This window comes from Lutzomyia longipalpis, chromosome 2 (assembly GCF_024334085.1).
Source record: "Lutzomyia longipalpis isolate SR_M1_2022 chromosome 2, ASM2433408v1".
NCBI classification, from domain to species: domain Eukaryota; kingdom Metazoa; phylum Arthropoda; class Insecta; order Diptera; family Psychodidae; genus Lutzomyia; species Lutzomyia longipalpis.
The window spans coordinates 30,357,632-30,381,866 of record NC_074708.1 but is presented as its reverse complement, the minus strand read 5'-3'; the positions used below and the strand labels follow the sequence as shown (position 1 = coordinate 30,381,866).

The 24,235-nt window shown below is 36.0% G+C and overlaps 4 protein-coding genes across 11 annotated transcripts in view; 3 read left to right on the top strand and 1 right to left on the bottom strand.

The window, feature by feature from the left end:
- The first annotated feature begins 26 nt into the window (after window positions 1-26).
- Window positions 27-9,256, top strand: LOC129790256 (cyclin-L2). 5 transcript variants are annotated; one of them, XM_055827691.1, is made up of 5 exons: window positions 27-384; window positions 5,633-5,938; window positions 6,183-6,850; window positions 7,919-8,155; window positions 8,488-8,822. In XM_055827691.1, the coding sequence occupies exons 1-4, from the start codon at window positions 169-171 to the stop codon at window positions 8,142-8,144; spliced, it is 1,416 nt and encodes a 471-aa protein (XP_055683666.1). In that variant the 5' UTR covers window positions 27-168; the 3' UTR covers window positions 8,145-8,155; window positions 8,488-8,822. The 5 variants fall into 5 exon arrangements, with proteins under 5 accessions (XP_055683666.1, XP_055683665.1, XP_055683668.1 ...); XM_055827693.1 differs by having other exon boundaries at window positions 66-384; window positions 7,896-8,155; XM_055827689.1 differs by lacking the exon at window positions 8,488-8,822 and adding an exon at window positions 8,932-9,256 and having other exon boundaries at window positions 67-384.
- Window positions 9,257-11,377: 2,121 nt separating this feature from the next.
- Window positions 11,378-12,455, top strand: LOC129790404 (probable insulin-like peptide 7). The gene is made up of 3 exons (XM_055827889.1): window positions 11,378-11,802; window positions 11,893-12,183; window positions 12,259-12,455. The coding sequence occupies exons 1-3, from the start codon at window positions 11,696-11,698 to the stop codon at window positions 12,314-12,316; spliced, it is 456 nt and encodes a 151-aa protein (XP_055683864.1). The 5' UTR covers window positions 11,378-11,695; the 3' UTR covers window positions 12,317-12,455.
- Window positions 12,456-13,058: 603 nt separating this feature from the next.
- On the top strand, window positions 13,059-14,008 carry LOC129790377 (mediator of RNA polymerase II transcription subunit 7). Its single transcript, XM_055827860.1, has 3 exons — window positions 13,059-13,487; window positions 13,549-13,679; window positions 13,752-14,008. Exons 1-3 carry the CDS (start codon window positions 13,155-13,157, stop codon window positions 13,954-13,956), a joined length of 669 nt encoding a protein of 222 aa, XP_055683835.1. The 5' UTR covers window positions 13,059-13,154; the 3' UTR covers window positions 13,957-14,008.
- Window positions 14,009-18,679: 4,671 nt separating this feature from the next.
- Window positions 18,680-24,235, bottom strand: part of LOC129790125 (1-phosphatidylinositol 4,5-bisphosphate phosphodiesterase classes I and II) — a 64,813-nt gene continuing 59,257 nt past the window's right edge. For all 4 annotated transcript variants that reach the window (XM_055827399.1, XM_055827400.1, XM_055827401.1 and 1 more), the window contains exons 13-20: window positions 23,434-23,762; window positions 22,214-22,414; window positions 21,876-22,055; window positions 21,420-21,567; window positions 20,851-21,334; window positions 20,467-20,701; window positions 19,196-19,450; window positions 18,680-19,095 (exon numbers count right to left, since the gene is read on the bottom strand). In XM_055827399.1, coding sequence (XP_055683374.1) covers window positions 18,946-19,095; window positions 19,196-19,450; window positions 20,467-20,701; window positions 20,851-21,334; window positions 21,420-21,567; window positions 21,876-22,055; window positions 22,214-22,414; window positions 23,434-23,762 — 1,982 coding nt within the window. In that variant the 3' untranslated portion in view covers window positions 18,680-18,945. The remainder of the gene's footprint in view (window positions 19,096-19,195; window positions 19,451-20,466; window positions 20,702-20,850; window positions 21,335-21,419; window positions 21,568-21,875; window positions 22,056-22,213; window positions 22,415-23,433; window positions 23,763-24,235) is intronic.

Sequence of the window (24,235 nt, the reverse complement as noted above, 5' to 3'; positions counted from 1 at the left end):
ACTTTCCAGTTTTCCAATAATGGAATGTTTGGAATACTCGAGAACAACTTCCAGTGGAATGGTGTGACATTTTCCATTGGAAAACGCTCCACTAAGTTGTCATTGTTTTTTTGGTAACCATTGAAAACGTTTGCAAGGTGAAAATTGGTGGAAAACTTGTGAAAAATAATGAATTCGACGAAAAATGAGGAGTCTACAACGAAACCAATGCAACGGATATACGGGCAAATTGTAATTTCGCTCGAGAATTGCCTGCTGCCGGATACAAAATTGGAACAAACCCCCTCGCATTTGGATGACTTGGATCGCGAGACGGAAATTGACTTGCGAATTCTGGGATGTGAGCTCATCCAGACGGCTGGGATCTTGCTAAAATTGCCCCAGGTTGGTATCTTGCTGGCCATTTTGGCATTTGATTGAAATATTATGTGTTTATGTGCAAAGAAACTCAATCCTTCCTCTTTCTCAAAAGGTGACTGTGTTGGCAGCACCCAACCACCCACCAAAATCGAACCCCATTCGAGGCTCAATTGATTGGGTTGATTGTGAATGGGGGTGACCGGACACTCTTGTGTTGTCAATCGTACAAATTTTTTCTGTATAATTATTGTAGAATTGCGACTTGGGAGCTCTGGGCCTGAGGACTCTCGCCCCCTCTCAACTCCCAGCACTGTACCCAAGCACGACTCTAAAGCTAATGACTCCTCGAAGAGTCTACCGAAGTGTTGTACCAACCGAGGCGGTCTGACTCCATCCTCGCAAGGTACCCCTAACAGTGCATTGTGGGAGAAGAGAGAGTCCTCTTACGCAAAACAGCCTAAGCTGAAGGGGAGGCGGTCGGGCATTTTGAGCGCCTTATGGGTTATAGAACTACATTCGGCCATTCCTGAGTTTCGACGTCCTCGGCGAAGGATTAAATGAATCAATGATTTGTGGAGGACATCAGCCTACCTCTAATCCCACCTCACTCCTCTATCTCCCATCTCCTAACCTAGTAATCCTATCCCATCAAGCTACCCTAAGCTTGGCCTGTGTCTCTTTGAAAGTTTCCTTTCCTATACACGGGTCATTCTGATGTTTAGCGTGCACGCTTACCATTTTCCTAGTAACATGTTACCCTTCTGGTCCCAAGGCCCTTTGCCTTTCTTCAATCTGCTTCAACAGTTCCTTCTGTAAGCATGTATACTGCATATTGACGTTCTCACATATCCGTTGAGCTAGCTTTGTCTTTGAAGTTCCTTTACTGCCATCTCCTTTCGGGTTCCACCTGTAGGCAAGTGCAGGTCTTCTACCCTTACACTTCCAAGTTAATAGGGGTCATCTCAGGGGTTTGGTGAGCAATGCTATGCAGCTAGTTGGGAGGGAATTAGGCAGACGCGTCTGCCAGGCGGTCCCAAGGGCAATACACAGTAGCAATTGCTCGCCCCTTTGATTACCCTGCTGTTCAATTCCATACTTCTGATCCCTCGTTGTCCTACAGTGGTGAACATTGCTATGCAGCTATTTGGGAGGAAGTTAGGCAGACGCATTTGCCAGGCGGTCCCAAAGGCAATACACAGTAGCAATTGCTCACCCCTGCAGGTCTCAATCTTCCTATCTTCTTGTCCTCCTGGGGCCTCTTTAGTACTACAGTCTGTTCAGCGATCATAAAATGAAGTATGTGGGTGTCTGACTCGCTACACATATAACAGCCAACTCTGTGCACACTGTCTGCCAATGGTTTTCCTTTTTTTTTTTTCTGAAATGAAATCCATGGAGTTAGAGTATATATCTGATGCCTGACTGCATCAATATATCGGTCTTTCTATTAATTCTAGCCACCTTTACTTTTTTATATTCTTTATCTCTTTGACATTCCAAGCATTGTTTGCCCATATGTACATCTTAATTCAGCTATCCATCTGTCCGGTCGCCCTTCTTGCCACTTATGAACAGTTGATCTACATTTTAAGCTATCTATGGTTATCCCAACTTATATTCTCCTTCAATATCTCCCAGTTATCTGCACAGCAGTGCATTTTAATTTTAATTCGTCTCTTGACTTGCAAGCCCTCCAATCCTGAAACTCTCCTTATACTGAAAATGGTTGGTTACCCTGCTTCCTTGAGTAACTTTATTCACCTTTTTCTTTACCTTCACTCCAAATAGCGTCAATTGCTTTCTTTACAGAATTTGAATTAACTTGGAATCATTGCATAAGTGAATGATATCTTAATGCAAGCAAAATAGAGGATTCTCATAGGAATAAACTCACTAATAGTAAAACTTTTCTTATGTATAATGTACTTGGATATGATTGATCGACGGACTTATAGAAATTAGAAAGAATTGGGAATTTATTTTATAACTCAATTAGATTCCTATTAGAACTGGTAGTATATGAGCAGTAAGGATGTTACAAAGACACTTGTTGTTTATAGAGCATCCATGTTTCATATGGAAACAAACTCCACCGGAATATCACACACAATATACAACCTACGATCTTTCATATGCCTATCGACTTTCATCTCTAACTCCATAATCTATTCAATCCTGATGCTTGAAACTACATTCCCAAGCTGCAATCTCATCTTACTTCCACTGATTACTTTCCCTTGAGTTCCACCACATAGTTGTCTTCAGCTGCTATTGCTCTATATCTTTCCTGCTTGATTGTACTGCTACACTCCAATACAATAGCACTTCCTGGTGTTGTTCTGCGTACCTGCACACATGTGTGCTTTTCCTGAACTAGTTGTGGAATGGATCTCCTGTGATTGTCCGGATCATGTTCACATTGACGTGAAAGAATAGTCATACAGATGGACATTACTCATATTTCTATTTGTCCCAAACAATAACTTCCAAACGTCCTGACAAATTTCCGATGCCCCATGTCTAGTACCCAGCCATTTGTGCTTATTTGGGAATAGTTATGATTCATCCTAAACTAATGCCTATTAATTAACATTGCCTGAATGAAAGTTATGTATCTATTTCATTTCTTTGTTTTGCCGGAAATCGTTACCCAAATTAATGCCATTTCTTAGATTCTTTTACCAATCTTTATTTTAACTTATCTTCCGAAAATTTCAATAGAGTTGTATGGTATCAATTCCAATCCGATAGAGTTCTCTTTTACCTTTGGCAGTGAATTATTCTAGAATGAACTCTTCACTCTTCCTAATCATTTCAACATAACTAACTACAACTCAAATTCGACTCTTCTCAACTGTTCTACTTTATGGTTTGATGAGCTTTCAATGTATCCGCTTAATGAATTCGATCTGTTAGGAAGTCCTTTTGGTGGTTTCTATCATTGCAAACTATTTCCTTTTGTTTGCTTTTCCTGTTTTCCGTTTCCTAACCGTCTTCCCTACCACTTTTGTATCGATTCCGTCTAATACTATTTTCCTATTTAATATTTGGTATACCCCAATTTCTTCATAATTTATGCTTCTGTTGTAAACCGTCCAAAAGAATTGCTTCATTCGTTTCACGAGAATTTTCTTCAAACTCATTTAGTCATGATAAGATAACTTCCTATGCGATCGTCCCTGCTGTAACTTCGTGATCAGAAATTTCATTATATATCTTTTCCACAAAAGAAGTTGATATATGACAAGATGTTTTCCATTTTCCCATTATCACTCCCCGTGAAATCAATAATAACAGTGATTTCTAAATGAAGTGCATTACCGGACATCTTCTTTTACTCTGGATCTTATCCTGTCCTGTGCTAATTTCTCTTATTCCCTCATAACTCATTTTCTCGATTCGTTTTATCTTTCACCGACAGCTTTCTGTTTTACGACCAAAAAGATCGTGGTTTATTAAGGTCCTTTTCTCTGTTTACCCCTGGTTGTTTCTTCACCCAAGATTTTATGTTTTTTTCCCGACAGCTGGCTAAGTGTTGGATGATCACTTATCTCTGCTTGTATACCTGGACCCTTTTCTTGGTGCGGTATTACATACAGTATTCGTCTTGGGATTTCCACTTATTACGATTCCAGACTTTACGATCGCTGGCTAATGGCTTGAAAAGATGCCGACGACATGTTTACTACCTGCCAATCTTCTTCGGTACCCTACTCAGATACCCTAAACGTGCCTGCACTGAGGCCTTCCCCGAAAGATGCAATGCAAACCCAATGTGAAATTCCCCCAATTTTCCCCTTTCTCTCTGCACAATTTAGGGAAACGGTGACTCATTTCCCCCTAATCCTATTTTGATACCACTTGATACCTGGATGTTTTCACCAGTCCTGTGCCGAACTATTGCATGGAAATCTCCCAAGTAATCAACCATTATGGGACATTCAAATCAAAAGATCATCCCCTATTAATCAACATTTTAAGGAATTTAGTGATCATTATTCCTCGCAAACCTTAATGTACTTTCTGTTTAACACAGTGGGGCCTTTGACCCCCAAATGCGTCAATATTGGAACGGACTCACCAGATCAGCCATTGTTTGCTTCACAGCATCACCTTTCTTCCACAGCTTCACTCCTGATTTTCCTATGTAGTTTGTAGGTGTAGACTTCTATTTTGACCACTACTGGAGCATGGTTGCTTTATATCTCGGCATATTCCTGCGAATGAAACTTAAAACACATGACCATCTTTTCCTTAACCATCGCCGCGATGGGGTACACATGTTAGTGGGTCGGTTTATTTTGGCTGCGGCTTGAACTAATTCCTACAGATTGTTCTTTCACTCATGGGATCCCATTCACACATAAAATAGATAAAAATATTAAAACTCATGAATGTTGAGATTTCTTAGGAATCCTTGTCCACTGATGCTGTGTTTCCTCCATTTGCGTCTTTTGCTTCGCTTAAGCCACGTAGGATGCTATCTCCTCCTGATGCAGTGATGGTCTTTGTTCCTGATGCTGCTGCCACTCTTTATGTGAGCGAATGCTCTTCCTCATGTTGCTGATGCTTCATAAGTTGTTGGGGCTTACAGAGCTCTCAGCACTCTTCACTATACACCCTTTTGCATTTTCACACATATACACCACATTGATGCTGTTCTTTGTCTCATCATACTCGGCGTCCTTTCTTTCTAGGGAAAATGCCATTGTGGCTTAATTCCGCCAAATAAGCCGCGTTTTGGCATTTATGCGACCTGGGTAACAGTCGCATTGCCTTTTAACCGTGCAATATCACTGGCAATCCCCAATTTCACTGTTTTCTGAGGAGAAACCTTTTCACAGATGGACGCTATACATGAGTCATTTTCACCGTGTGCAGTTTCTATTATTTTCACTATTCACCAATTTACGCGCGCTTTTCCAGCGGTTTTTCGATCGCTAGCCGCTTCTGTGGATCACCCTGGCATTGGTGATCCCACTTCTGAATGTAGAATTGCGACTTGGGAGCTCTGGGCCTGAGGACTCTCGCCCCCTCTCAACTCCCAGCACTGTACCCAAGCACGACTCTAAAGCTAATGACTCCTCGAAGAGTCTACCGAAGTGTTGTACCAACCGAGGCGGTCTGACTCCATCCTCGCAAGGTACCCCTAACAGTGCATTGTGGGAGAAGAGAGAGTCCTCTTACGCAAAACAGCCTAAGCTGAAGGGGAGGCGGTCGGGCATTTTGAGCGCCTTATGGGTTATAGAACTACATTATCCCACAATTTCAGGTGGCAATGGCAACTGGGCAGGTACTATTTCAGCGTTTCTTTTATTCTAAATCATTTGTCCGACACAATATGGAGACCACCGCCATGAGCTGTGTTTGTCTGGCGTCCAAAATTGAAGAGGCGCCCAGACGAATACGCGATGTTATTAATGTTTTCCACCATATTAAACAAGTCCGTGCACAAAAACCCATTACGCCTATGATTATTGATATTAACTATATCACACTCAAAACTCAAGTTATCAAGGCGGAGAGGAGAGTCCTCAAGGAATTGGGCTTCTGCGTACACGTCAAGCATCCCCACAAGGTAAATATCCCCACAAAGAATTTAATCTTTTGCTAAAATTCAGAGATTTTCTTTAAATGACGAAAAATTCCCAGAAATGGTGATTCACGCATTACATACAGGGTGTGTCACCGTGAATGCAACACCAACCAGTCTCATTAAATAATGATAACCTTGGGCTATTAATTTCTCATAAAGAATTTCTCTGAATTTGCGAATAAATGGAAAATTTAAATAATTTCTCCTTAAAAATTTCTTTTTTCAGCTAATTGTGATGTACCTCCAAGTGCTGGGACTCGAGAAGAACCAGAAAGTGATGCAGATGGCATGGAACTTCATGAATGACTCCCTGCGGACGGATGTGTTCGTGCGGTATCAGCCTGAGACGATAGCCTGTGCCTGCATCTACCTAACTGCTCGGAAGCTGTCCATTGTCCTCCCGGCGAATCCCCACTGGTACAGTGTCTTCTCGGTCAGCGAAAACCACATCCTGGACGTGTGCTATCGCATCTGCCAGCTCTACAGGCGCACCAAGGCGAATGTGGAGAAACTCGAAGCAGCCGTTGAGGAGCTCCGGAAGCGCTACATGGATTCCCGGAAAACACGAACGGTAGGGCAGAATTCCTCACCGGTGCAGCACAGCGTCGACCGAAGCAATGGGTCAGCACACAATGCATGGAGTGGGTTTATTTCACGAGCAGTGCCAGTACCGGTGGAGGGGAATGCTGATGAGCAGAAAAAGTCCCAATCCAAGTCACGGACACCCAGTCCGTCTATCGAGGAGAAGAGTCGTTCGCGGAAGAAGATGAAGCAGAACGATAGGCGGTCACGGAGTCCACTTGGGAAGCTGAGCAGCAGCAGTAGTAGCAAGAAGAAGTCACGGCATTCATCGCGTTCGCCCAGCTCATCGCCATCTCTCAAGCACAGAAAAAGGTGAGTTGATATAATGATTTGAATTATTTATTCAAGTTAGATTCTCGGGAAATTTCCGTCAACAAAACATTTTTATTTGATGAAGGTTTAATGATTTTTTTGTTGTTGAATAATACAGTGAGGATTATACGTCATTAGTAGAAGTATCGAGGCTCTGTTAAGAGACTTTTTTAAAGTCCTTATAAAGTCTCTTATTTAGATAGATTATGAACTATTAACTATTTTTCTACTATTTTTAACGGTAGAAAGAAAGGATTATAGACAAAAAAATAAGAAATATCGCTTCAAGTTTTTTCTTGAAAATGCGTAAGTTCATTAAAAACGTTAAAAACTAACAAAGCAATAATTTTACTGTTTTTTTTTTTTTTTAAATCCCTATAAATTCAATTCAGATTGTCGTAGGTTTTAGAGCCTTTTATAATCGCTTTATTAAGTACCGTCAAAAATGTTCTAATCATTGTATTATCTTCCAAAGCTTAAAAAAAATGCTTAAAAATCGTCCGTGAAAGGAATTTATTATTTTCTATAATGGAAAAACTCTTTATGGAGGAAAATCGAGACAATTGTGATCTTTTCTTGTTAGGAGAAATTAAAATTCAATCTTATAAAAGGAATAAGAAAGAAGATTAGGAAAAGTCAGTAAATTTTGCTCTAAAATGTAAAAAGTGACGTCATTCTTGTGCTAAATGTATTCCAGACTCCCAGTGACGAATTCAACGACCAAGAAATCCTTGAAATTCGCTTGAAATCTCGAAATTTCAGTACAAAATTGAAAGATTTCAAGGATTTCTTGGTCTCTGAATAAGTCATTTTTAAGCAAAATTTTTACTACGTGATTGCTGTGGAAAGTGGGAATCCTCTTTTTAGTTATTTTAAATAGGATTTATTCAATCTACAAGATCAAGCGTATCCCACGTATCTCATTTTTTCATCGAATGAGACATTTTTTCATGCAAAACGAATAAACTCCTTTTTTCCGCAAGATAGGGAAAGCCCAAAGTGAATTAAAGAAAACTTTTTAGTAATTCCTTTTTGCTCTTCATAGCTCTTTCGAATTTCGTCTTGCAGTGATAAAAAGAGCGATCGGTCTCCTATTGGAAGTCGCGACAAGTACATCAATGGCGATAAGCATGGCAGTGGGAAGGATTACATCAGTTCCAAGGACTACGGGAAGCGTGATCGTGATCGAAGGGATCGCGATGGGAAGGATCGTTCATCAAAGTACGATCGCTACAGCTCATCGAGTCGGGATCGTTTGAAGCATCGTGCAAGATCGAAAGATGTTCGTCGATGAAGGATAAAAAGGTATAATTTTTCTTTCTAGGAAAAATGTAATAAAAAAAATTGCATAGTTTGGCAACAATTTGGAGGGTAAATAAGGAAAATTTCTAGAAATTAAAAAATAAATAAATAAAAGAAAAGGTACAAAGACGTACATACTTCAAGCAACTTTCTAATGCAAAGAGAAAGAAAGTTCTGAGGTATATATTTCTTTTCTAATATATAGTGAATATATAGATAATTTGTTTATCTTATATTCTATAGGGATACATACTCTTCTTTTTTTTCTTTCGATAATTGGTGAGTTTAGCATTTTTTTTGAATGGATTCTTGCAACACTTTCTTAATTTTTTCAGTGTTTTCTTCTTTTGAAAACCCATTTTGGAGGTCTTCTGTACAACTTAATAATAATTATTGAGACACCAAAAGCAAGTGTGAGTTTTATCGCAATTTGTAGCAAAAAAAAAAAAAGATTTATTTTTTATACTATAAATCATGAATGAGGGTATAAATTTATTTCAAATCTTTATAAGTTTTTAGCAAATTAACAATTCCCTCACATGTATAAAGTGTAAAAAAAGAATATAAATCTACAGAAGAAGCATCTTTATATACTACATATTAGTATAATAGATAGTTACAAAATATATATTTTAAGGGACATGTCAATAAAAATTTCTGATAAAACAAACTCAAATTGTATATTGATGGCATTCTCTCGTCGGCCAATAAAATATTGCAAATTCTCTTCTTTTTTGCACGTAAATTCGATGGAATCACGCATTCGGTTTTTCGTACAGGATATTTTTACGGTGAGTTCAAACGTATAGTTCATGTGTGGGAGGACTCTGGCCAAATATAGGAAGTTCCTGGAAAAATGCGATGTGTTATCTTGTGGTTGGTATAATTCATTAAACGACCCCACGAGAGAGTTATAATGGAAATGGACTGAGCAAATACTGTAAATTGTTCCCCATTTCTTCCACTACAACCTCCGCCCGGAGAGGATGCCGATGGAGGCAGGAGGACACACAAATCACACACTGCACAATGTGCGTTCAACCCAAATGGATCCAATTGTGGGAGAAGCAAAGGAGATAATTTGCGAAAGAATAAAGAATTGGTGTTTATTCAGTGGTGTGACTGTTGGACTTTGTTATTTCCAAAGCGGTGTGAAAATTATATTGCTTCTCGTGTTGTTTTCCCGGTGAGAGGACACCACTTGCACACAACATGACAAACATATCTCAATTGATTGGAAAAGACCAAGCGGAAGGTTCACCATAATGCGTGAAAAGAGCAAAATTCGGTCGTGGGAGGATTGGCCAGACAATCATACCTATAGTTCAGGATTGTAAGTTAATCCTTTAACTCATTTCATGCGATGTCTAAGGAAGGTTAAATGGGCTAAAATAATATTCTAAAAAGGTCATAGAGATAACTGAAAATTAAAAAGAAACATTTTTAATTGATAGGAAATGGGCCTTATTCAGCGATCAAGAAACCCCTAAAATTCGCTTGAAATCTTCAAATTTCAGTACAAAATTCAAAGATTTCAAGGGTTTCTTGGTCGCTGAATAAGGCCCAATTTCTATAATTCTCATTAAAGCTCTTAAAGGTCTTTAATGTACATACAAAATATGTCTTTAAAAGTATGTAGGTAGGTATTTCTAATTCTTCTAATCAATGCTTAGATTCCCATAAGAAAGTTTTCTATTGAATTATCTAAATATTGAAAAACTCGAAAAATATTAACCCATTTCTCTTGATTTCCGGGGCCTTTAATTTGAATGAAATAAACTTTTTTTTCTTTTTAAAAAATGATTTTTATTTTTTACATTTTTTATCAAAATCCGTCAATTCGAGTTTTACACAAAAAAATGATAATATAATTCAATCTTGAATCGTTTTTAGCGCTTCTTTTTAAATTAAAAAATTGACTCTAAATGAAAATTACTAAATTTCCTTTCTAAATAGAGTATTTAACCCTTTCCTCTCATCTCCTAGAAATTCTTTACCGATTGGAATCTAACTTTCAGGTATTATGTTCTGGATCTAAAGTGTTTGTGTAATAAATATAATCAATTAGAAATTTTTAGTTTGTAGTTTTTGAACTATCTAAAAAGACTGTCTACAGACTGTCTAATTCAGCTGGGAAGGTGACACTAAGAAAATCCTAAAATTAAATATTCATTAAAAATTTATTAAAGTCTGCATAATTCTGAAAAAAAACGTTCTTTTGTACAAACTTAATTTTCTTTGTTCTTCGAAGATGATTTTCACAAACTTTCATTAAAATCGATCCAGTAGATTTTCTACAAATGACTTCAATATCTTTTAACCCTGTCGTGTCCACGTGAAACATATAAACACGGTAGGGGAGAGCGGGGCTAATAAAGTCACTTAAGGGTTTGGAAAAGGCTTAAAATATTATATTTCCTATCTAGATAGAACAAAATGATCTTAGAAAGAGTTGTAGGGCAAGAAATATCCTAAAGAATTGGACTATACATTTCGCTTTATTTGTTTGAGAAATATGATATTTTGAGCTTTTTCTAAACCCTTAAGTGACTTTTTTAACCCCGCTCTCCCCTATTTATATTCTATGGATGCTTTCAGGGGACATTTTTCATCCCAACCCTTTTCTTTGGCTTATTCTGTGTGAATTTATGCATTTCTAGCTTGGAAAAATAATTAAATTCATTAAAATTTGGGAGAATGAAATGTTTCATGTTTGGGTCTACGTATAACCCAAATAACGCGAAGGGGTTAAAAGATTGTTTAATGAATGGATGAGTTTATTCCTGGATAGATTATTTAATTGAGAAAATGAATACTAAATAATCAAGCAAATTTAATACATTTGCCTTTTGGGAGAAAATTTAAGCGGGCCGAATTGGGCCACGTCCCTCTAATATAGAGAAACTGTTGAGTCTAAAAAATCACAATTTTTACTTTCAGAGAATTAAACCCTGTTTATCGCTTTTTCCATTTTTATAAATTATTTTTTGTTGTCCTTATTTATTTTCTTAATTATAAAGGACACTATTTTGTAGGAATTTCTGTTTTAAAGTCTCTCCTTTGATTAATTTATTTATTAGCTTTATTACATTTTAGCAATATATTCTCTTTAAACTTCTGCAAAATCATTATATAAATTGATCCTGATTAAATGCTTTCTTCATGAAGCACCAAAGTGCACAGAAGGATGTACCTACCTATTTTGTCTCCTTCCGCAGGTACACACTCTAATTGCCACGATAAATTAAAATAATAAAAGGATAGCAAAGACATCAAAAAATAAATTTTACAAAGAGATTATTTGCTGAGAGTGGGTTTCCTTTAATGATCTCTTTGTTTTGCGAGGACGAGAAGAATTATATATTTTTTTGGATGTTGTGTTCGTGTGCGCAAGATGACCATTTGTGAGATTTTCCTCTCATATAGTTGGGTATTTTTGCATCCTTTCGCCACCTTCTGTGCCAGTTGTGTGCTGCCCGTGCTGGTGATCGCATCGCCACAAAGAGTCTGTCGCTCCTGAGAGTCTCAGCATCTGCGGCCACAATGTGGCTGCAATTTTCTGCCATCGCACTCACGTTTTTTCTCTTTGAATTCACGGAGAATGGGCTCGCGAATCAAGATGATGCCCTTGAGATTATTTTTCGACAGAGGTGATCTCTTTGTGATTTTTTTAAAATAAGGATAAGAAGTGAAAATTCAGTGTTTCTATAAAAAATTATTTTTTGGATGTTGTGTTGCAGAACACAGTCAGATTGGGAGCGGGTGTGGCACCACGAGAGTCACTCGAGATGTCGCGAGAGGCTCGTGAGGCACCTCTTCTGGGCCTGTGAGAAGGATATCTATCGGCTGACACGGAGGAATTCAGTGGCCACCACTTCTGGGGGAGAGAATGGGGTGTCCAAGCGCCAAAAAACGATGGATTTCCCGTGGATCGAGAGCTCAAAAGCGCTAAATCTCCTGCGGATGAGGCGCAATCACCGAGGTCCTCACGGTGCCAGCATTACACGGGAATGCTGCACGCGAGTTGGATGGTGCGTTCTGATCATTTTTTCCTTTACATCCTCGAGATCTCTGAGAATAATTTGGCATTTTTTTTTTCCTTGCAGCACTTGGGAAGAATACGCTGAATATTGTCCATCGAACAAACGAATGAACCGAAAGTAATTTCCCTTTTTTTTAGAAGCATTTTCTTATTTCAATTCATCGCAACTCTGGGGGTTGGGAGTGTTCCTACTGCGGGGAAAATCGTGTGTGCATTTGGTGTCTATTGCGCTTAATAAAAGTGATAATTTTGGCAGAAAAATTGTTTTATGTATTTCGAATTTTTGTATCCTGTGTTCCCTGCCTGTGGCAAAAGAACTTCTCCGAAACGGCTAGGCCGATCATTCATAAAGGTAAAGAGGAGTTTTAGAGATTTCTCTAATTGTTAGTAATGGCCAGACAACAGGTTTTACTGCCCTAAGAAATGTACTGGAATACTCTAGAATGGATCTCTTACCTCTCCCACTATCCAGTCCTAATTTCCACTATACTTTTAAACACAAAAAATGTTTTTACAGCATCTGTAATAAAAAAAATTATAATTTCCTTATTGCAATTTTAGTGATTTCTTCTTTTTTTTGTGAAAAATTCATATTTTCCGGCATCATTGGAGTATTTTTTCGGCTTTTCTTGTCGTAGGGGCGCTCCTGGGGGCAGAGAATATAAGTTCCGGGGAGGTTTTCTCTTTTTCTCGAAAAATTGTCGTTGATATTCTAACGGAAACTTTAAGATTGAATTCAAAATTTTGTCAGCCCTTTTCGTACCGTATAACAGTTTCAAAGAAATTGAAATATGTATACATGAAACATTCCACATTGTTTCATGATCGGTTTCATGCAAGTATTATAACAGCATGTTTCACATATTCGAGGTCAAACGTCAAAACCGCAGTGTTTTCGTTTTGTTCATTTTGTGAGAGAAAAAAGGTGCTCCACGGAAAATTCAGGAAAATCAGAGCAAAATGTCGAATCCGGAGACCACACAAGTGATGTCCTTGCCCCTTCCACCTGCCAACTATGTGAATCTCTACTCAGACGAGCACATACGGAAGAATCGCGCCCCAAAGCCACCGATGCCCATCCTCGATACCTATTCCATGTTTGGGATTCAACAATTCAACAATGACGACAACATCATCCGCCCCCTGGAGACACAGGGCTTCCGGAGGCTCTACCCGCAGCACTTTGATCGCAAGAAGGAGCTGAAGAAGCTCAATCACTCCCTACTGGTGAACTTCCTGGATCTCATTGATTTTTTGGTGCACAATCCAGACAATCCTCGTAGAGCAGAAAAGGTAAAGTATTTTCTTGCTTTTTTGGGTAATAATTGGGCTAATAGATATGTAATTTCTCTAGATTGATGATCTGAGCTTACTCTTTGTCCACATTCATCACCTCCTGAATGAATTTCGCCCCCACCAAGCACGGGAGACTCTCCGTGTAATGATGGAAATGCAGAAGAGGCAACGCATTGAAACAGCTCACAGGTAATACATTTTTGGACTTTCCCGTTTGTCTTCTTTAAAGTGGAAATTAATGAGATTCTTTGTATAATATAGGTTCCAGAAGCACCTGGACAGAGTACGAGAAATAATCAAGAATGCCTTCAGTACGGTTCCGGATCAAACGGACGAGGACAATAAATTGCTCACCGTACCCGTTGAATTGATGGATTTCACCAATGAAAATGCCACCAGCGAGAGCAATCAGGATCACTGCCATCCCCTTGATAGACTAATGTGCAGTATTGTTGATAACATGTAGAATAATTTATCTGAAAATTCAGTATAATATAATTTAAATTAAGAAAAAGGTTTTTGGAACTTTTCTTTTTTTATCATTTTAATATTCTGCATCAGAACAGGGACAAAAGAAAAAGAAAAAGGTTTTTTTTCTACTATTTTATGTATTTTTTCACTTGTTTCAGTTATTGTATAATATTCATCACAACAATGACATAGTTTAACACATAATTTTTTTTTATTTTGCTAGAGAATATTTTTTAATGACTTGCCCATCTTTTGAAATATCATCAAAAAGTGGTTTCTTTTTTTTCTATTTACACTTCTCACTCGAAAGTTTTTCATTTATTTTTCATCTCACTGCGAAAACAATTTCTTTTCTTCAAATCTCCCTTCTAAAATATTTTCTAAAATATATACTGGAATGTGTGAAATTGCTATATAATTTTCCTTCTAGTATATAATAGTTAACATCCATGTAACAGTTTTGGTTTTTTTTTCAGTAATATATTTTTTAAAATTGTTTTTATGCATTTTTTTTAGTAAGAAGTACATTTTCTATGTTCATCTCTGATTGCGGATTTCTTTTCTTCAGAGTATTATTTTTTCTCATCTAATAATTTCAGTCAAAGCAAAGAAACAAAGCTTATCATAATATTATGTTTTTTATGGGCAAAATTTGGCTCCTGGAAAAAGCTGTTAGACCTCGGCGTTTCACATCATATCCAAAAATAATAACAGAAAAGGACAAAATGCATATGCTTGCACAGACCTACCGACAAAATTTCTAATAAATATACATAGTAATAATGTGTACAAGGCACATATAGTCAACAAGAATTTTTCCTTTTTTTCCTATACATTTTTACTGCAAATACAAAGTCCTAACCGTTTGCAGGAGAAATTGAACAAACAAATAATCCATATAGGCCGACAGTTGATGAAACTTTTTGCTTTGCTCAGTAAATAATATTTTTTCTCACATTTTTTTCTCTATATTTTCCTTGGGAAATCAGCTGCTAACCCTGTATTTTCCCACAATCAAAGAAAATGGTAAATTTCTTTTATTTATTTTTTATATAAATTGTTGCGCAAAATCTTAGATGGGAAAAATTCAAAAATTAATTTATATGGAAGCAAGATTTAATACTGACGGGAATTTAAGCAAAGGGATGACTTATTCTTATTTTTAATGGAGATTTAATCGCAAAACAATCTTTTAAAAAATTGCCAGACTGTCAATGAGACTTGTGTGGTAATTATAGATTTAATCTGGTGAGGGGCTAAATGTAAAATAATTGAAAAATTGAATTAAATTGAATAAAAATATTCTTTTTTTGGATCTATAAAATAGAAAAAAATTATAATTTATATTTTAATTTCTGTTTTCTCATAACTGCTACCCAGTTTTTTTAAACTTATAGCAATTTCATAAAAACTTATTAAAAATTGGAATTTACATAATTTGGAAAAAAAATCATCACTAGGTATTTAATTCTTGTAGGTTTTACGGGGTATTTTTTTTTTGTTATAATTTAAAGACATTAAATTTTCTTTTTTCCACTCAAACTACATAAATAAGGGGGATTGTATAGTCTGTCTCATTAAGACAAAACTATAATTTTATTTGTAATTAGTTATTGATAATCTCTAAATTATCATTAAAGTGAAAAAAAGACAGGGTTATTTCAATAGATTTAATTTTTAGAAGAAAAAATAGTTATGCCAAAATAGTTTATTTAAGAATTATTTAATAACTGTTTAAAATTATTTTTCGCGTGGTGTGAATGCATAATTGTCTATGTCAAAAATTCTTTAAATTTGACAAAAAAAAAGTTTTAAAACTATTCCGTAAACAGAATCTACTTTTTTTTAATTAAATCTTTTTATGCCATTTTAATGCGCTCAAAATTAATAAAGAAATCATTAATAAATAAAATGATAGCAAGACAAAGAAATTGTTTTCAGTCAAATTAATAAAATATATAGGAATCCTTCTAAATAATAAAATATCGCAGAAATCAACAACAATTTAGGATAGGTAGTTGAAAAAAAAGGAATATTAACATTTTTTAGGAATAATTTTTCAATAAATTTTTATACAAAAAATTCATATTTTTACGAATCTCCTCTTTCTCTCACATATAATTTGTTTGTCTGGCTTCACACGGAAAGAATCGCAAATACAATATGGTTTAATATCTGCTCATTTTTTTTTTATCTAACTGTGTTTGTTAAATACATATTTTTTTCTTTTAATTATATTGGTAAAACATCTAAGGTGGTTTTCCGTCCAAAACTTGATGAAATATGATTCTTTTTGTTTTTTCTTTTGTTCCATTCATAAATTTTGCATCAAAATGTACTTCCTGGAGGAATTATTTGCACACACAAAATATCGCCTTTTGTATTTTCTTCTTGTGCGAAAAATATTCCTCAGACGGGACTTTCCATGTTAATTTATCGACCGTGGGTCTTTTCTCAAGATTCTCAAATATTTACAAATTGCTAAAGGGGTTTTTATTCTGTTATTCTCCATCCATCTCGCGTAAATCTCCCCCGCTTTCTTCCTTTTTTTCTCACGAAATATTTTTGTTATTTTAGACACTGTTGTGTTTAAGGTAATTCTTTTTTTTATTTTAATAATAATATAGTTACTGATTGTCAATAGATTTAATTTACTCATCTACTTTAATCTTCAATTTTCAATCTATTTTATGTATTTTTAATATTTACTATTTTCTGGTATATTATTCTGCTATTTCTTTTCTGTGGTTCTGCTGATACATATTATTTCTCTTTTTTATCTTTTATTATTATTTATGAAAAGTTTGCAAGTCTTTATGTTTGAATAGAAAGTTTTGTTCTCGATTTTTTTTATTCATCTTCTGTTGAGTGAGAAAATAAAAAATGAAAAAATCTATTTTGGCTTCTGTGGGACAGAGGAGAGATTTTTATGGCACCGTGTCTATTTTGTACCAGATTTTCATGTTTTTTTTTTAATTTTCTAATTTCAATAAAAAATAAATTAAAAAGTTTTCTAAAGCGCCTTTACAACGTTTCCTTTCGTAGAAGTCATTTTTTTTTATTTAAATCTTAAGGTTTTCCATTTGTTTTTGAAATATATATTAATGTTTTTCCTATGTCTCCATTACTATCCTAAAGAGGTCCTTTTTACATTCAATTCAAAAAGTGCTTTGCTTTTTTATCTTCAACTTTTTTTTCAATTATTTATTTACTTTGTTTTCATTCCTATTTTATATTTTTTTATAATCTACAAGATGAAATACATATTTTTTCTTTTATTTCTTCTAAAAGTATGACACTATTATATATATCTTTTTATAGGTCCAAATGTTGGAGGTGAAATTTATTTAAATATTGGTTTATTGGCACCAAGGATAAAATAATAAAAAAAAAACTTAATAGGATTGTTTTTAATTCATTGATAACAAATTATATATAAAAATATCTTCTCTTTTTATATAATAAAAAAATGGACGAAAAGTATAAAATAAATGACTTTTAATTCTACATTAATTTATAAAAAAAAAATATGAGATCATTGGGCGTAAGATTTTCCAGGTCTTTGTACTTTTCGGCTGCAATTAAGTTAATCTCACAAAGCTAAAGTGTGAGCTTGTAATATTCACGCGCATGCCATACGGGACAGGTGATCGACCCCAGAGGTATAAGAAAAAAGTTTATTTCACATCTTAATACATTAATTAATTATTTTTTAAACGAACGTTTTTGCACAAAATTAAAAAAAATCAGAATAGTTCAGTCCGGAAAAAAACTTCCTTTTATGAATATTCGTGTTTTTGTAGCTCAAGATATTTTTTTTTCCTACATATTTAGATATTCAGATTTATCAAAAAATATAAATTGTGGATGCTTTTACAGGAAAAAATTAGAAAATAAATGAAGACTAGAATTAAAGAATTTCTAAACAAACTTTTTAGATAATTAGGAAAATTATTTCCAAAAAAGAATTTCAAATCTATCAGAATTATTACGCAATAGCACAAAATCTACCCTATGGGGTTAGTCGATCACTTACCTAATGGCCCTCATGGCCTGCGGAAGATTAAAGCTAGACAAATAAATAAAAGGACTATTTGACGGTTTTAAGTCAGATCAATAATGCTTTTCTTTTCAAATAAAATATTAGTTTTTACAAAAAAATCATTCCAAATGATTTTAAATGTTCCTTTCAATATCAACTATTTAAATCTTCATTTTCTAATAGTTTCCGGTAAAAGATTAAGTAAAAGAATCAAATTCTTCCTTCATCCTCTCGTATCTTTCGAAGATTAACAATTTGCAACCGAAAGACAAATCTCCTAGATTCATCTTTCTCAGGACTTTTACATATTTATCTCATTATACACATTTTAATATCATTTTTTTTCTCTTTACTAAAGTGAGTATGGATTTAGTTTTATTTATTTTTTACTATATAATTTCCTAAAATTATTGACAGGATGGTTCACTATTAACATCGATCGTCTTTTCATAGAAAAATCAAAAATACAGATTATAATCTGCTAATTTTTTTTGCAAATTCCTTCCGATTAGTTTGTTTTTTTTTTAATAATAATATTTAAGTCACATTCTAAGTTATTTTCCTAAAGTCTCATTATATATTTTTGTATCTCACTAATTTCAATGACTAATCACTTTCTCACCTTTCTCATTTTTTCTTCTTTTTTTTAATCTAACATTAGAAATTTATTTATCAGTTTTATTTTTTCTTTTCAATTTAATTTCCTACAAATGGGAAAATTTCTAACCACAGATAAAATTAAGCTGGTTTTTGTTATTTTTCAGTTTTTTTTCTTTTATATAATTTACATCTCCTTTTTTTTTTGTTTTACTAGTGTTGCATTATTAGGCCTTTAAATACTGTTTTCACATTTTTTTTTTAATTTCACCGTATGTATTCTAAAAAAAAAATCCAACACCTGTGGATTTGTAGACGTTTTTATTTGCATTACGTAGGTGAACTTTAGAGAGATTCAATGTGCATACCTGCACTATTATTAACACCGGAAGATGTTTGACTGTTTTCCGCACCAGATGCATTAAACAGCACCAAAAAACCATCTGATGAGATACATGAGCGAGATTCAGATTCCTTTTCCAGCAGAGTTCTCGCCTTCAAAAAGGAATGATGATGATGAAAAGAAAGTCCCCCACGCGCAATTTGAATTAAATCCCCCTTTTCATTAATATGAGCAATTTAAGAGGCAACCTACCTTTGCTCTGTGTTCCGCAAGAGCATTTCGCACGGCATCATGCTGACGTTGCAACTCATCGCGACGCTTCTCAAAGGCCTGAGTTAGGCGTACCCTTTCCGTAACACCCCGCCCAACAAGGGAGGATGCTACTTCACGCTTCATTCGCACCAATTCATCGCGATCCCGATGCACCCTGGCAAGGGCTTTCACCTCATTCCTCCGATCCATCTGCAACTTCCGCATTACTTCGCTCGTCTCCTTCTCCAGGAGCGTCTACAAAATGGGATATATAAGGTAACGACGGCAATTACAACAGGATGAACTTTTCCATCCGCCCCACGCAAGTATCTTTCAAAGTGATAATGACTTTTAATTATGAAAACACTTCTCCCTATTACTTTCATGCTCCCGCCCCCCACCCCCCTCATAAAGAGAAAATTCTTTGATATTCTCCAAAAGTTTTGAAGCGAGTATTTTTCCATTCGATTTTAATTTTAAAATATTTTCAGGAAGCTTAATTTCTATCCCGTTTTGATTTAAAACTCTAAAATTTAAGAAAAAGTAACATAATTTTGCGTGGTAAAAGTTTATGGACGATATGTAATATAACTAACTATGTTGTACATTAATATTAATACGATAATGTATACCAAAAACCCTAATTTCCTATTTACATAATATAGTTTTGATTTATTGAAGCCCCCTCTTAGACATAATATTCATTCAACTTTAAATCCCCTGCCTGCCAAGAAACTCCATCAAGAGTGTTGGAATTCCACCGAGGAATGTAAATGCTTCATAAACATGAGATTAAATAAGATATGTAATTTTGTAAAATGTAATCACACATATTTAGCATCAACACATACAACTTGAAAGTTTTGTAAGATTTCAGCACTTGAAACTTGTACGTTTGGTGCTTTTTGGCATTAAACAATACCTCCACCAAACACATAACAATATGAGAAGCTTTAAAATTTATTTACTAGAGAGGGGTTGACTTTCAATAAGTCTTTCATATATATAGAGAAAGAGAGAAACTTTCTCAAACTAGCTATTGTTTCGCCGCATATCAATTTGTGGGTTGGAAAACTTTGTGAGATTACAAAGCTTTTGCTTATTTCAAAATTATGAAAGCTCTGCGAGGCGCAAAGCAACATCAGCGATAACGGGGGGTTTTTGTCTCTTTTGTGGGAGAAAATTGTCCTTCTCACCCACCCCCCGGGGACCCCACCGTTTACATTGGGGTTCACGCGAACGTGGTATGAAGAAGGAAGTTTTCAACTCACCCGAAGACGTTTCATTTGGTTTGCCTGGGAGTTTCTGAGAACTTTCTCAGCGGTGTTGTAGATTATTTCGTGGTACTTCTCCTGAATTTCTCTATAGGCAGTGGCGTATTCTCGGCAAACATCCAACAGTCTCTCAGAATGGCTCCTTGTTATACCTGCTCGTTCCTCACCTTCTCCATCCGGAGATTCCAAAATATCACTCGGGCACGGTGGAACCTGAAGATTTGTATCACTACTGCAAAGGAAATCAATAAATCTCATTCAGTATGTGGTGCAGGAAGCTTCTCTCTGTGGGCATGCAGCAATAAATTTTATTCCTACAAACAAGCTATATATAATTGAAAATTTACAACACTATGCATCATAGGTCAGGCAGAAACTTACATATTTTTGCTGCTAAGACGCTTCACGAGTTTATTGCTCATGTAAAATTTGGATTTTCTATCACTCTGTTCGCTATTTTTCTGTGCCGACACCCGCACCTTCTCCTTATCGTGCTTCTTTCGCAAACTCTCAAGTTTTTTCTCCATTTCACACCTTTTTTCGCGAATTAGTTTGTGCTCGAGAATCTTTCCCAATGGTTCAGCCACAATTGCATCTGCTTCGGTTGCCTCAACGGATTTACTCGAAGTGGATATTGATTGATCTATTGAACTTTGTTGAACAACAGTCGAGGAGACACTTGTGCTGGACACTGCTGTTGCGCTCATTGGTTGAAAACTTCCACTAGCAGCTGATGCGTTGTAAGACACATCGGAATCCCCATCGGCAAGAACTTCCACACTTAGCGATGATGTGGGTGCAACACTGACCCGTTGTTTGGGACTCCCCGAAATCCCCTCGCTGACTTTAAGCTCTTTCTTTGGACCTACAACAGCATTAAATTACATTTTGCATTAAGGCACGAATGGGGGCATTGAAGAGGATGTTGCGATAATTGGAGAAAATCTTACAGCTATTTGGAACATCATCTTCAGTCGTGGGCTCCATGTCCTCCGTAAGGACTGCCAACTGTTCAGCGCGTTTCTCCAATTCACTCTGATACTTAATTGGATTAGCAAGAGCCTCGGCAAAGTCCGATAATCCGTCCGGGACGTAATCCTACAGATGAGATATACTTATATGTATGAAAATGAATTCAAAAACGAATAGGAAGAAGATATAGGGCGCGAAAAGAGATTAATGCAATGAAATGGGGAAAAAATTGTTGGTTCCGTCAGCACATTAAATGCAAAATGAAAATTGATTTTAAATTCTCAAATTCTCAATTAAAGATGCATAAATACAAAAGGCTTATATAGTTGAGCATGTCATTGTCATATTCATGCTCTCTCCTTCATAAATCTATTCTGTCTGTGGCTTCTACATGCTGTTGATCTCTTGACAATTAAGTAGGTAAATAAGCATACCTTGACGACAATGCAGAGAAAAAGCGATGCCAGGGTGAGAGGTTGACCTATTTCCGTGCGTAGAGAGAGATGTCGATATCCTGGACAGAGTCCAATGACAGGAAGAACACGATGACCAATAAACTTGCCACCTTCTTCATACGCTGTGATTCGCACGCACGCCAACTCCGGAAGAACGACCTAAGAACACCCCCGAAAAAAATGGAATAAACGGAAAAAGAAAAAAAAGAGATCCTATCAGTCAAGCCAAAAGGCCACCACCACGTAGCTCGCTGAGGCAAACAACGCCTACGCTAAAAGTTGGGGATAAAGCATGAAAAAAAATTCGGTTACAATACCTTTTTGAAGACAAATGGCTCTTCATCGTAGACAGGATTAATTCCATTGTCTCGGACTATTTTTGTACGAAACTTTTTCCTCACTGTGTCCGCTGGTAGCCCATACATGTCTACTTCAACGTACGTTCCCACCTTCTTGTCGCTGAGAAATTGACCAGACAGCACTGTTATCGATACTGTACCAGCTATAATGCCATCCACCTGCGGAATATACCAGAAGAAGGGTGGATTAAATATAACAACGAACAAGAAAAAAAAATCCCAAATCAATTTCAACATGACATGAAAATAGCAAAAGTTCCCACATTTGGGAATTCAATATAGGTAACACCCAACTTCGACAGGACACCGCATATAAAGATTCTCTCTCTTCCCATATTCCTCGTATATATCCATCTCTCTGAGGATTTATTGAATGAACAACTGTTGATTGGAGCATCAGGCATCCAACACTGATACCTCAATGGTGTTGTAGAGCAAAGAAAGATTTTGTGTCAGTCCTAGCCCCCCCCCCCCAAAAAAAGCGGTTTTCAACTTGAAATACATTTTCCATGTCGATGCATTCACGTTCAACATGAAAGTTTTTTTTTTATCTGGTTATTGCAAAAGTTCCTGCATAGAGAAACAAGAAAATTCAGTTTGGGCTTCTGCATCCAACAGTTTTGAATGATTTTTTTTAAAATAAAAGCATAATATTACATCCAATCTATGTAAAAGTTCTATCGCAGTATTTTCTGCATCCTGTGATAGTGATGACACAACTTTTCTTTGCAAATTTTCGGCAACGCAGAGATTAAAAAAAAATTTCCATGTTTCCAAAGAAATGTTTATAGGGGTGTTGGAATTTAAATATATCTTGCTAAAGAGCTTAATCCTTTCTATGTGGTTTCAAAAGATTTTCACATGAATATTGGCACAATAAGAAATCGAATTTCTTCTGATAAAGTAATTACAAATTACACCCTCATGAACTTCTCAGTTAACCGCATATTTCAACAAGCCCCCTTCCCACTCGAAGCATGAATCGGAAGTACATATATACAAGGTAAACCACCAAAAGGAAATTCCCCCCAACCACCCGATGTCAATCAAAATATTTCTCCTTCATCACCTCATTCACAGTTCCCATTTTCTCTGTAATTCCGAATTTGTCTTTCCACCACCACCCTGTGAGAAATTTGTCAGGAATAAAGTGCTTTTAAAGGTTTTTGGGTACTCACAGTGCTCTCGGCAAAAGGATCGAGACGCCTGTCTGTTCTGCGCATAAATTCCGGTTTCAACAGGTATCCACAGCCGCGGTTGTACTCAAAGATGCCCAAATTCAGTTGCATGGCGAGATCGAGGGTTTGGTAGTTGAGTGCCACCAACTGGCAGCCGGCATTCCAGAAGAGTTGCGGCATAAAGTTGGAACTATCGAAACGCGTCCCAGCCGGATAGACCCGTGATAGTTGATGTTTATTGTAGTTTACAAACTCAATTGGGCGCTCCTTCAGCAGGGTTGTGGCTTGTTTCTCATCAAATGACGACATCTCGTAGTAGCGATTTTTTTCTGTGGCACATTTTTTTTCGTACATAATTTAAGGGAATTAGAAAAAGAATTTCTTGTCTTCAGGAATGATCCATTTGGGGAATTAAGAGAAAGTTAAATGAAACAGCAACTGCTGTTGTAGCTTATTCGATGGATTTGCAACTTTACTACTACTACAAAGTAAGAGCTTTCGTGTGAATATTCAAGATGCTATATATTGTGTCCTTGTCAAAGCTCTTGCGTTTATAGCACGTGCTTATGAATTTGCTAAACATTTTGTACCAATATGACAAAATATTTGGTTTATTTAGCTTTCAACTACACGAGCACGTATAGAAAATTTAATTTAACAGAAAAATCTCAGAAGCTTCTGGGAAACAATAAGAAATATTCTGTTATATTGGAAAAAGAAATTTACCCCCACAGAGCATGAAGAAAAACATGTCGCTCTTTTAGAAAAAAAAAGTAATGAACAACAGCAGTTGCTATCTTCA

Excerpts from the sequence above, each read along its gene's own strand:
- LOC129790377 (XM_055827860.1), top strand. The coding sequence starts at position 13,155 with ATGTCGAATCCGGAGACCACACAAGTGATGTCCTTGCCCCTTCCACCT. Across the intron at positions 13,488-13,548 it reads ATCCTCGTAGAGCAGAAAAG|ATTGATGATCTGAGCTTACT; the intron begins GTAAAGTATTTT and ends TAATTTCTCTAG. Across the intron at positions 13,680-13,751 it reads CGCATTGAAACAGCTCACAG|GTTCCAGAAGCACCTGGACA; the intron begins GTAATACATTTT and ends TGTATAATATAG.
- LOC129790256 (XM_055827689.1), top strand. The coding sequence starts at position 169 with ATGAATTCGACGAAAAATGAGGAGTCTACAACGAAACCAATGCAACGG. Across the intron at positions 5,939-6,182 it reads ACGTCAAGCATCCCCACAAG|CTAATTGTGATGTACCTCCA; the intron begins GTAAATATCCCC and ends TTCTTTTTTCAG. Across the intron at positions 6,851-7,918 it reads TCTCTCAAGCACAGAAAAAG|TGATAAAAAGAGCGATCGGT; the intron begins GTGAGTTGATAT and ends TTCGTCTTGCAG.
- LOC129790404 (XM_055827889.1), top strand. The coding sequence starts at position 11,696 with ATGTGGCTGCAATTTTCTGCCATCGCACTCACGTTTTTTCTCTTTGAA. Across the intron at positions 11,803-11,892 it reads GAGATTATTTTTCGACAGAG|AACACAGTCAGATTGGGAGC; the intron begins GTGATCTCTTTG and ends GTTGTGTTGCAG. Across the intron at positions 12,184-12,258 it reads TGCTGCACGCGAGTTGGATG|CACTTGGGAAGAATACGCTG; the intron begins GTGCGTTCTGAT and ends TTTTCCTTGCAG.